General features: G+C 39.9%; 1 protein-coding gene across 1 annotated transcript in view; it reads right to left on the bottom strand.

Annotated features, from left to right (window-relative positions):
* Positions 1–12,800, bottom strand: part of FAM184A (family with sequence similarity 184 member A) — a gene marked incomplete in the record, with an annotated part of 171,410 nt that overhangs the window by 90,280 nt on the left and 68,330 nt on the right. Inside the window, 3 exon segments of the mRNA XM_034765789.1 lie at positions 1,638–1,760; positions 8,552–8,749; positions 9,823–10,004. Coding sequence (XP_034621680.1) covers positions 1,638–1,760; positions 8,552–8,749; positions 9,823–10,004 — 503 coding nt within the window.

The raw sequence follows: 12,800 nt of genomic DNA, 5'->3' as shown, positions 1-12,800 counted from the left end.
TAGCAGCTGGATAATGAAGGTGAATTCTCCCTAAATAAAATGTTCAGCTCCTTCAGCTCTACTTAGTTGACCCTGGGATATGAGCACATTAGCAAAAAATGTAAGAATTAAATTTAAAATAGAAGGTTTTAGCTTATGTTACTGAGCTATTTTCCAAGCTTAAAAACAGGAACAAGAAAACCAAATTGGAATGATAGCATGAAAGTGCTCCCCTAGGAGCACAAAAGGGAGATAAGGAGGCTTTCTACTGAAGTGGCACAATAAACAAATACCACAAGTGATTATGTTAGCAACTTGAAAATTATTTTTATACTGAGAAAAAATTAAAGCAGCCAGGTCAGTGGCATTCTGGTACTCCTTCAAACTGGCAAGAGAGAGATCAAGCTTCCATTCCCAATCTCAAAAGGCTTGAACTACTGGCCAAGATACTCATTCCCATAACTGTTCAGTAATGCCAGAGTTCAGGAGTATCCAACAATGACAAGCACTGTTCAATAGTGTCATTTATCACTGATTTAACAGCAGTATTGATGAGCTTTGAAGATGGGGGATTCAAAAGGGGCTGAATGTGTACCAGATGTATGGAGAACGATATAGCTAAATATACATGTTTAATATACAAGTTTATAATTCTGCATCCTGTACGGTCATAAAAAAGTAATCAGTTCTGGTTTTTTTTTTTTAAAACAGCGAATTTAGTGTTTTTTTGATGTTGCAGACTGTCAGAATTAGAGAGACATCTTCTCTGATCCATAGAATTGATAGAACATGAGAAATAACGGGTGCAAAGTCCTAATTCAGCAAAGCCTTTGCGCACATACATAAGTCCATCCCTATTCAGCAAAGCACATAAATCCCATTGAACAGTGAGGTCAATGGGACTTAAGTACATGCTTAAGTATTTTGCTGACACAGGGCAAAAAATTCCATATACTGATGCAACAATGTAATATGTCTGATCTGAAAGAACCATCTCTGGGAGTTTCTCTGCCAAGCCTTGGTTGGATGTAAAGCCAGACACTTAACTCACTAAGAAATTGACTGAAACCACCAATTTGTCACATTTTAAATACAAACTAAAATTATATTAAGGTAACCTGGAATACATTACTATATATTGTATCATAATGGATAATTTTATTATTGGAAATAAGAGTTAAATTCTTCTTTTCCAGGAAACGTTAAAAAGGATCTGCATGTTGTGAAATTAGCCACAGTTTACAGTAAACAAATTATAAAGAAATTTGGGTTACCAAAAAGATTGTTCTTTTCTCTTTAATTACCTCTTGAAGTATTTTGTGCATGGAAATTTAATAAGTACTGTACTTGATTTGCACATGAGCAGATTAGAGATAAATGGAGCTGTTTACATCATAGTTTTCTTTCCTTTCCTTTCGCTACACTAATTTGTAGGAAAATATACTGTAAAAGAAAAAAAAATCATACTTTGACAGTGGTCAAGTGAATTATATTTTGGGAATACTCACGTTAAATAGACAATGAGCTAAAAAAAGGCCCCACAGCATGGGACCAGTCGAATATCCGATTCATAAAATCAGTTGAATAAGCTATCGTTACTGATTAAATGTGGGCTAATGCATATGACAGTGAGCTGATTTGACTAAGAAAATTCTTGCCTCCTGATTGGCCGAAGTCAGCTTTGTTGTCAGTTCTTCCCTCATATTTTCCAACTGCTGTCTAAGCTGATTCTTATCCCCTTCCAGATGTAGTTTCTCCTTTTCAAATTGCTGCTCCAACTCCTTAAGAAAACAGAAGAACAAAACAGAAAAATTACATCCATTCTTAGTAGTCATTACAGCTTTTAACTCCTAGAAAGAACTCTTCTCTCTAAGGAATTATAATAGGGGTAAGTTTTGCCCGTTATTATGGAGATCATGGCTTTTTTGTGTACTTTCTAGTCCATATCCCTTGTTGATAAGATAAAAATAATAGTATGTAAAATCTCCTTTTGTAATTAGCCCAAAGCATTCAAAAATGTAGACTCTCAATCTTGCATATACGTGGGCTCTACCAACTCAGGGACCTTAAGTTGTATCAAACATGAGTTTTAAATTTGATAACATAGTATTTAATTTCTATATAACATGCATAAAAGGAAGCAGTAAAACCTTAATGGCTATGCAGAGGGCTCAGATAGGCAGCTGAGCTGAAGTTGGGGAAAGTCAATAATTTTTGTCATTATAAAACTAAAAAACCAGCAAATACACCTACACATCTAAAATTGTATTCATGTAATGAAAATGTATATTCACCCCTCCCCCTCATACTTTGCTTACATTATTAGATTGCACTTTTTGAGGGGGAGGGACTCCAACTATATCCATGTTTATACAGCATTTAGCCTGAGAAGGCCCTGATTTTAATCAGAGGCCCCAGCTTGTACAGTAACACAAATATTAGAAAATGAAATAATAATAAATAATAAATTGCATGTGTGCCTTTCTGCATCTGCCAATCTGTGACTTACATCACTGTTTTATAAACCTAAGCCATATATGTTTGTGCTGGAATCGTTACTCTTTAAAAAAAACTAAAGTTATTTTTAAGACTAGTGTTTTATTAATAATTTGGACACAAATGTGACAAAATGGAACATTATTCCAGTATATAATAATATGTCACAAGATTATTTTAACATACAAAAATGTAACAGCAGCAAAAATGGGCTTTTAATAAACTTCAAGTCACAGCCATGTTGAAAGCCTTCAAAGTAAAAAAAACAAAAACAAAAAAACAAACAACATTTTAAAGGAGTAAGAGTCTTAGCTCCAATCTCAGTGCAACATATTTTAAATCTACTAGGTCCAAAAGTTACAGTACAATAACAATAAAGTTGCAACGTCAAGTCACTGAGAAGTTAGAAATAACAGAATTAAGGTTTCCATGTAACCTTAATTTGGCACCCTTGTGATTATATATTATAAATCTTTAATTACATAATCACATACTATTTTCTCCATCGGATCTCTATCTCATTTAGTGCATAGGTAGGGCCCTACCAAATTCATGGCCATGAAAAACACGTCATGGACCATGAAATCTGGTCTTGTCCGTGAAATCTGTTTTTTTGTGTACTTTTACCCTGCACTATACAGATTTCACAGGGGAGACCAGCGTTTCTCAAACTGGGGGGCCTGACCCAAAGGGAGTTGTGGGGGGAAGGGTTAGAAAGTTATTGTAGGGTAGGGTTACCATATTTCAACAATCAAAAAAGAGGACACGGGGTACCGCCCTAGCCCCGCTTCCTCCCACCACCCTCAGAATACCCCTCCCACCTGTCCCCCCCCACCCGAACTGCCCCCAGGACCCCACCCCCTATCTAAGTCTCCCTGCTCCGTCCCCTGACTACCCCAACTGCTCTCTACACCCCCTTCTCCCGACAGCCCCCCCCCCAGAACCCCGGACCAATCTAAACCCCCCATTCCCTGTCCCCTGCCTTCCCCAACTGCTCTCTACACCCCCTTCTCCTGACAGCCCCCCAAAACCCCCAACCAATCTAATCCCCCCTGTTCCCTGTCCCTTGCCTGCCCCAACTGCTCTCTACACCCCCTTCTCCTGACAGCCCCCCCAGAACCCGTGACCAATCTAACCCCCCGTTCCCTGTCCCTTGCCTGCACCCCCTACCAGGCCGAGGGAGAGCTATGGGCTCCACGTGCAGCCAAGCAAATAAGGCGCTGCTCTGCGGGGCAGGAGGGAGCGGGGGAGGGGGAGGGACTCTGGCTGCTAGAGGCCCCAGTGGCTGCGAGCAGCTTTCAATCAGGCACAGCCGTCCAATCAGCCACACTGCACTCTGCATGAGGGGAAGGGGGAAATCCCGGACATTTCTACCTTATTAGAAATCCCCCCCGGACGGCCATTTAAAGCTAAAAAAGCCGGACATGTCCGGGGAAACCCGGATTGATGGTAACCCTATTGTAGGGGTGGGTAACAGTATTGCCACCCTTACTTCTCCAGATATTCAATACAAGCAGCTATTCAATATTTTGTTTATCCTTATTGTTCAATGTGTAGCCCCAGGTTTTATTTAGTCACACTATTCAAACCCTGCTCTGAAGATAGAACTATTAATTTCCTTATGGGCTTTTCTATGGTGCTCATCATTATAGTATCTCAGAGGTTCACAAAAATTAATTTATGTATTTTCACAGCACCTCAGTGAGGCGATGGGGTGACATTATCCTCATTTTAAAGATGGGGAACTAAGACACAGAGAAATTAAGGTCAAAAGTGTCCACTAATTTTGCATGCCCAATTTGAGATGTGTAGGATCTGATTTTTCAGAGAACTTAACATTCTGGACCACTTTATATGCTGAAAGCTCAGATCCCATTAATATCAGTGGGAGCTAAGCATGCTCAGCACTTCTGCAAATTAGGCCCCAGTGTCCCAAATCTGGCAATCAGAAACTGAGGGACACACAATTAGTGACTATCTGTGAAAAATCTGGTTTAGGTGACTTGCCCAGCATCATATAGGAACTCTGTGACAAAAGCAGGGATAGAATCGAATGCTCCAGAGCAGCATTCAACTGCCTTAACTTTGAGACCTTCCTTTCTCTTCCTGCAGTCCCCTGCCTCAGTGACTACACACCTTCGAACTTCTGCAGCAAATGATGCACAGTCTTATGGACAACAGTATCTGTCAGTATACAACCCTGATTCATTCCCAGAATGCTCCATACTGCATACTAAATAAGGTGGGGGTTCTGCGGAAAAAGTAGCATATGATTATGTAATTCAAGATTGTATCATAATAAAAATGCACAAAGGAGCCAAATTAAGGTTATACAGGAAGTCTTAATTCAGGCATTTCCTAACTTTTGAGTGCTTCAGTTTGCAATCTTAACTTTCTTAAATATATATGTTTTGTGGATGTAATTCCTAGTTTCCAAAAAACTGAAAAAAATTCCATCATGTGGAATCATACTGACAGCCTATATGGGTCATCAGTAGGACTGAAATCTTTAGGTCCACAGCACATGTCTACCACTTCAGCTAACAGAGAAGTAGTAGGCTGTTATCCTTTACTTTGACCAGGCACTAGAGGGAAGTCAGAAGCACACTTTGCCAGTGGGGTTCACAGATATTTGTTGACAGCAGAGGAATGGTAAGATTCAGGAATTCTGGGTTCCATTCCAGGCTCTGGATGGGAATACGGTCTAGTGGCCAAAGGCTCTTCTTCCTCTGTCCACCCCTCCAGCCTGATCTTGTCCCAGTCCCCTCTCTTCTTCCTACTCTTATAATCTCATTGTCCAGCCCGCTTCAGTCTCCCACTCCAATGTCCTCTCCAAGTCCCAGTCTTCCCTCCCAGCTGGGCTCTCAATCTCAGTCTCTATCCCCACCTCGCCTCCCAATCCCTTTTCCCAGCTAGTCTCGGTCCCCTCCTCCCCATCCCCCTGGCTCCTTGTCCCAAGCCTACTCCATCATTCTAGCTCAGCTCTTGTCCCCTCTGCATCTAATTCAGATTTTCCTGTCCCAAGCTGCTTGGGGGGGCGGGGGGTGAGGGAGAGTGGTATTGAGAGCACCGGGGAGACTGTCTTTTTGCTCTCTGTTCTGATGCCCAGCACCACATTGGTCACAGAAGCTAGCAGCAGCCATTGCAAAGAGAGTCCAGCATCCCTGGGATGGAGCATGCTCTGTGCAGATGGTATATGAAGAATTTAGCGGCAAAATCCTAGCCAATCTCTACTGAACATGTGCCAATTGTGATTTTTCAAAGGCTTATATAAATGATAACTTGTCCAAATTTGACGTCTTTTCATTGGAATAACAAAAGGCACAACCCTGATACTAGGGCAACATCTCTGACAATTTTCCAGCCCTTCATCCCTAAGCATGAAGATGCTAGAGCTTTTCAAGAAAACAGTTTTAACTTTTTTTCCTCTTTTTTTAATATGGGCAACAATACATTTTTCCCAATCTGATTCTCAGAATTGCTTGATTTTTTTCCCCCCGATACTTAAAAAAAAAAAAAAAAAAAAAATCAGCCTTAGGTAGACACCCAGCATGGAAAATTTCACCTTTAATGACTGAAGTTTGGCAAAGTTATTAGCAACTGAAAACGGTGCCAGGTGATATAAAATATAGGTGTTATGAGCTCTGCCTATAACATACTAAAAGATACAATTTACAATAAAAAATAAACCTTTCAATACATATACCACCCCTCACCCTACTGTCACTCCTTTTTCCTCATCTTCTTGTCTTTTACTTCCTTACACTATCTTCCTATTTTCTCCACAAAAGTATACTCAGGGTCTTCCTTCCTCTATCCCTCCAACTGTTGGAGTCCAACAGCACAGTATATCTTTGCAAAGCCATCAGCAGGGACTTCCTGTCTCATGTTAGACTTGAGACAGGTAATATTTACTAGGGAGTAGTTCAGTCTCTATGCTGACTCAGTCCCTATCCTCTGCCGAGGTTCCCGAATAAGTCAGCCCACAATGAAGGTTGATATTTGTGATATGGACACAGGACCAATAACTCATGTTCCAAAGTTGTTTGTAGTGTTGTTGTAGCCAAATTGGTCCCATGATATGAGAGAGACAAGGTAAGTGAGGAATGGACCAACTTCTGTTGATGAAAAGTACAAGCTTTCAAGCTTCATAGAGTTCTTCTTCAGGTGTGGGGAAGGTAATCAGAGTGTCTAAGCTAAATATAAGTTGGGTCAGACTGGGAAGCATAAGGAGTTTACACATGCTATAGGAGACTACTTAAAATGAAGTGGGCAATTAAGGGTTTGCAGGCGGCAGGGTCTGTAACAAATTGTTGTAATGAGCCATGAAACCAGTGTCTCTGTTGAATCAATGCCCCAACAGTAACTGTGTGGGTGAAACCAGGCAATCACCATGCTCTCGAAAGAATTCACACAGAAAACAATAAAAGACAAAAACACCCTATCACCCATGGGTGTACACTTTTCACAAAGCAAAGCAATCACTCCATATCTGACCTCTCCTTCCTCATCTTCAAAGGAAACCTGTTCAACACCTTCAAAAGGCAAGCCTGGGAACTTAAATTCATAACTCTGCTAGACACTAAAAACTATGGACTCAGAGACACTATTTTTATGACTCATTATAACAGTTTTAACCCCTAGTTGCCCACTTCATTTTAAATGGTCTCCTACAGCATGCGTCAACTCCTTATGCTTAACAATCTATCCTAACTTATATTTTGCTTAGACACCGTGGTTACCTTCCCCAGACCAGAAGAAGAGCTCCATGAAGCTTGAAAGCTTGTACCTTCCACCAACAAGCTGGCCCAATAAAAGATATTGCCTCAGCTACCCTGTCTCTCTCATTTCGCAAAGGCTACTTAAACAACCATTAGATGTCTACAACTTTCAGCAACAACCTATCTTTGTTGGATTCCCATTGCTGACCTACAGCTTAAAGGCTCCATAGCTCATTAACATTTCTCTCATTTCTCTATCCCCAGGGAGTCAAATCCACCTTCCCCATGTCAATAAATGCATGCTAACAAACAAAGGTCTTTTCTATGCCAATATAATGACTTGGTGAAAATATTTTAAGAACCCCCATATATTCTGCACACCTTCCAAAATCAAAACTAAAATAATGTATGAGACAAACAAACAAAACAAATACAAAAAAACCAACACTGAAAGCAGATGGGAGCAAAGTACAGTTGAGAAAATCTACAAAAATAATCCACCTATAAGGCCTACAAATATTTTAATTGGCCAAATCCATAGACAATACAGAACAGGTAGGCATTGAAAAATATTCAAAATTCTCAATAAAAAAGGAAAACAGTTTCAGTCAGAAATTATTCTCCTTAAGTATTAGCGTTCATAACAAAGAAATATATTTTAACAAAGCAATAATGCAGCAGCAAAAACTGTTTAGCTTGAAGTTCAACCCAGTCCTGCAACTCTAGATCTGGAGTTCTATCAAAAGGCATTTTCCTTCCACTGTGTGGCATGCAGCCACTGCTAAACAGCTACATCTACATCTCACTGAGGCTATGGAAAGACTCTGTGACTTCACTGATTTATGGATTAGGCCCATAGTTCTTTCCCCAAGCACTTGTGCAAGTCAGGGGGAAGCTATCCTGAAATTAACTATGTGTTCAATGGGCAACACATAGTGATCCTGCACCTTGTCAAAAGTACGTGTTCACTTTTCCACAAAAGTTTGAAGAGGAATCTTTAATATACTATTTTCCTAACCATAAAGGTGCAACTATGGCTTTGTTGTATACATGTATTTAAATCAACAAGCAAGTTAGCTAACACAACTAGGACTGCTATATCACCCTCAACTTGTCCATATTTCATTTAGGAATTGCAGTGGTTGTATATAAAAGGATCCCAGAGCACTCTAATGCCCTTTGTTATTCTTTACAAATACAAATGTACCAGAGTCAAGCCCTCTTAGGAGAATAAGGGATAAAAGAATGAAATAAGGACATTAATACATGCTATCCATATGCATGTACCATTTTCTCATAGTTTGGCTCAACACCCTTTCTTATTTGGAACATGGTTTGTTTTCTTCCTAACTTACCAGTTGCAGCTTTTTCTTTTCCTTGGTAGCATTGCTGTGTGCAGCCTCAATCGCAGTGTGATGTTTCCATGCCAATTCTTCCAAGGTCTTAGAATGAGCCTCATTTAACAGTGCAGCCTCCCCTTCCAATCTGGTTTGCAGCTTTATCAGCTCTTTCTCATAATACTCTCGTTGTGTTTCCCTTGCTTCATTTACCTTCTGTAAAAGCCAGACAACAAAAAATTCCAAATTACCTATTCTTAAGTGTTTGTCTATTTCAGTAAGGAGAAAAAGAAAAAAAGGAAAAACTAGAGAAGTTTTACACAAATACTCAAAACAATTATACTTTATATACATGTAGCATAGAATAAATACCCTTAAACCAGATCTTTAAACTATACTTAGAAAGGTGTTTCAATTATAGACTAAGTATAAGAAGTTAAAATCTATTGTCTCTTTTTTTTCTCTATTTTATCATGTAAAAAAATTTCAGATCTAGAGGCAATTTCCAATTCATTATTCTCTGAGCTGCAAACATGGTTTTGGGTATCAATTCTTTTTCTTTCTTATTTTAGTTTTGAACTAGTGCTGGTGTGTAGTGAGGCAAGGAGGAAATTCCTTATTATGATGCCCTCTCAAGACAAAGTCAAAAGGAAGGTTGTTCAAACAACATAACATCGTTTAAACCAGTACGTTTTTCTGGACTCCATTACTTTATATGTAATCTATCTCATCATCATGATCTTAACTGGTGGGAACAGGAAGAAACAATTAAAGAATCATTATACAATAGCTCAAGTTTTAGTGTGCTATATTTGCCCTGTCCTGGGCCTATTGGGTACCTGCATGTACATTCTCAAGGCTTACTGATTTTCAATTTTTCCTTGAACTCAGCCCCTTTCCCACCTCACGGGGGCACTCTGGGAGATGAGACACTTAGGAAGATTATTGGCAATCTGCTTCAAGAATCAAGAAGCACAACAGATGCCAGAAATCAGTTTGGATAACATTGCACCTGCCGCCTCTCTGTCTTCATCTCAGCTGAAACTACCACCTTCAACTCTCCAATGCACACGATCTACATTAGTAACTTGAAAAGTTTGCAGTACCATACGTGTCTCACAGGGCAGTATAATGTGCTATCACTGCTCCATACAGTCAGACACTCCAGTCTTTTAAGAGAGTTAAGATATTTCAGAATTCATTAATATTTCCAGTTAGAATTCTAAGGCTTCTATTTTGTTGTTCTAAAATAGAAAGAACTGTGGTGTGGTGTTTTGTTTTGTTTTTACCTTTTCCAGTGCCAGAATCTGCTGCCTTTGTCTTTCATCCAGACTTTGTGTTTTGCTCTGCAATAGATTTCTTTCCTCTTCCAGCTGAGATAGTTTCTCTTTTAATCTAGATTTTTCTGATTCTAAATCTCTTATTGTAACTTCCTGTGTCATCTGTGTAGCTTGAAGAATTCCAATGTGACCTACAAAAAGAAAACAACCATTTAAAATCTCAGACATGAAGATTATTCACCTGTAACCCGAACTCTTACAAATGGACTCTGCACATGCCCACCCAAGTGATGTCCAGTAATGCAGCTCTGACAGTGGAACCTTCTTGCAGCAATGCTCTCATGCCCCCTCCCTCACTGTTCCTGAACGTTTGGAGGGCAAGGGTATAAAAAGGGGGCATGAGGATCTGGTCACCTTGGTTCCTTCCACCGCCTCTTCAAGGTTCAAAGTTTAAATTAGCACTCCAAAATAAAAAATGAGGAGGAAAGTGTGTATGTACAGAGTCCATCTCAAATAATTCTGGTTACTGGTGAATAATCTTCATTTATTTTTCAAATGGCCTCAGCACATTCCCACTCATGGGATAGTTAGAAAAGAAGTACCACAATCTCTGTAAGTTGAGATGCAGAGTCCTAATTGAATAATGATTGTAGTACTGTATTACCAAACTGAACATCTGACCGGGATGCTAGATCTAGTGAGTAATGCTTTGTGAAAGTGTGACTAGAGCTCCAGGTTTTAGCTCTTCATGTTTCTAAAATCGGGATAAGCTTGATGCATGCCATGGAAACCATATTTTCCCTGGGAAGAGGGGCAGAGCTTTGTTTGTAGCTTTCTACTATACAAAACAGCTTTTCTCTGTACAAAGCCTAACCCATTTAGACAAAGGTTGTAATTATGTTTCCTTTATTAGTAGTATCCCCAAATGAAATAAAACCTTTTGGTGACTTCTTGGCAGTTAAGGCATGAAGCTTTACCTCATCTGAATGAGAATGAGGTCTAGAAAAGAATACTGCTAAGTTATTGATCTGAGTTAGGTTAAAGTCTATTACGACTTTGGGAGGGAATTTAGGATGCAGATGGAGGACTTTTTCCCCTGTGAAAGACAGTGAATGGTGGGTCAGCATGAGGATCTGTAACTTGCTTATAAATTCTAGCAGATGTGCTTGCTGTAATAAAGGCGGTTTTGATTGAAAGGAGAATTAAGTAACCCCACTGGCTCAAAGGGGGTTTCATGAATGGAGTAAATACCAGTAAATAGTGGAGTAAGTAGGTTAAGATCCCAAGTCAGATTTACCTCTTTATTAGTGGAAGAGACTGATAGTTCCCTCTGAACAGATGAAGAAGATCTGGAAACGTTGGTTGTCTCACCTGTGCTGTGGCAATCAAGGTTATTCTTGCTTTATCTGTCTTATTTTTCTTATGACTCTTTGAGAGAGAATAAATGGGGGAAGGCATAAAGGAGACCTATTTCCCAGTCAAGCAGAAATGCATCTGATATGGATTGGATTTCTACTCCAGTTCTTGAACAAAACCTTGGGCAATATGAATTGTATCTGCTTGCAAATAAGTCTATGTCTGGATAGCACCAAAGCCAGAATATCTCATTTACTACTAAGATTTTGTGACCATTTGTACTGTTCACTTCTGTTTCAGCTCAACTGGTCTGCAAGACTGTTGACTTTGTCCACGAGGGCTATATGGTAGATATGGTGCTGGATGCACCAGTTCCACAGTACCACTGTTTCTCTGCAAGGTTGGCTGGAGTGGGCCCCTTGTTTGCTCACACAGAACACTGCCACCGTGTCTATTGCTACATGGATGATTTTGCCTTGCAGATGTGGAGACAGGATTTGAAATCAAATGGAATGCTCTTAATTTTAGCATTTGCAGAGTCCCTTCTCAGTGGTTCTGATGGCCATGGACAGTTGGGATGGGGAGCTCCCCTGTACAACCTAAGTATGAAATGTTTGAGGTAATCATAGTCGACAAAGCTGGGGGGCTGAATGTTACTCCTTCAAAACACTGTGATGCTGAATCGACCAACTGAAGGATGACAGTACCTCTTTCCGAACTGTCAGTTTGGAGAACATGCTGTCCAAATTTGGAAGATAAATCTTTGCTAGCCAATTCTCATCTTGACGCTGATACTTGACTATCAGGGCTTCTTGTGGAGTCTTTGTTGCCATCAAGCTTTTCATAAATCCTCCTTCTTCTGGATGGAAGACTATGGCTTTTCAAGAATCCAGAATTCCCCAATAAACTGGATTAACTATACAGAAGTTGTGATTTTTTTCCAGCTTATTTTAAGTCTCAGTTTTTGAAGAGGGATCATGTCTGGACCATAATTGTTGAAAGGTCCTCCCTGAGAGGATACACTGATTAACCAATCGTCTACACAGAAGTAAATGTGGATGCCCTGTCATCTTAGATGTGTTGCTGCTGCTGCAGATAGACACTTTGTGACTACTCACGTGCACCTGAGCAGAGAAAAAAGGAGGACTCTGAGTGGAAGCGATCCTCTCGTATGATGAAATGAAGGTATTTGTAATGTGAAGGTCTGAGAATTCTAAAATACACTTCTTAAAAACTGAGAGATCCAAGCCAATCTTGGGTGGATACGGAGGAGATAACTGATGCCAGGTTAACACAAATAATTTGAACTCCCTGATTAATTAATTGAATTTTCACGGGTCTAAAGTAGGCAGAAGATCTCCATCTTTCTTTGGGATCAGAAAGTATCTGGACTAGAAACCCTTTCCATGGAATTCCCTTGAACTCTTCTGCATGGCTCCTTGCTTACATTAGAGACTGGATTTCTATTCCTAACAGATTCTCATGAAAAGGTCCCTGAAGAGAAAAGGGACAAGAGGACTGGTGGGAGGTATTGTGTTGAACTGAATAGAATAAATTTTCTGTATAATTTCAGGATCCAACTGTCTGTTGTGAAGGCATGCCAGATGTTGAAGGAGTGCGAAAGTCTTTTT

Source organism: Trachemys scripta, chromosome 3, assembly GCF_013100865.1.
Source record: "Trachemys scripta elegans isolate TJP31775 chromosome 3, CAS_Tse_1.0, whole genome shotgun sequence".
Lineage (NCBI taxonomy): Eukaryota > Metazoa > Chordata > Testudines > Emydidae > Trachemys > Trachemys scripta.
Note: the sequence above shows the minus strand (reverse complement) of the source record. Positions and strands in the feature narration are given on the sequence as shown.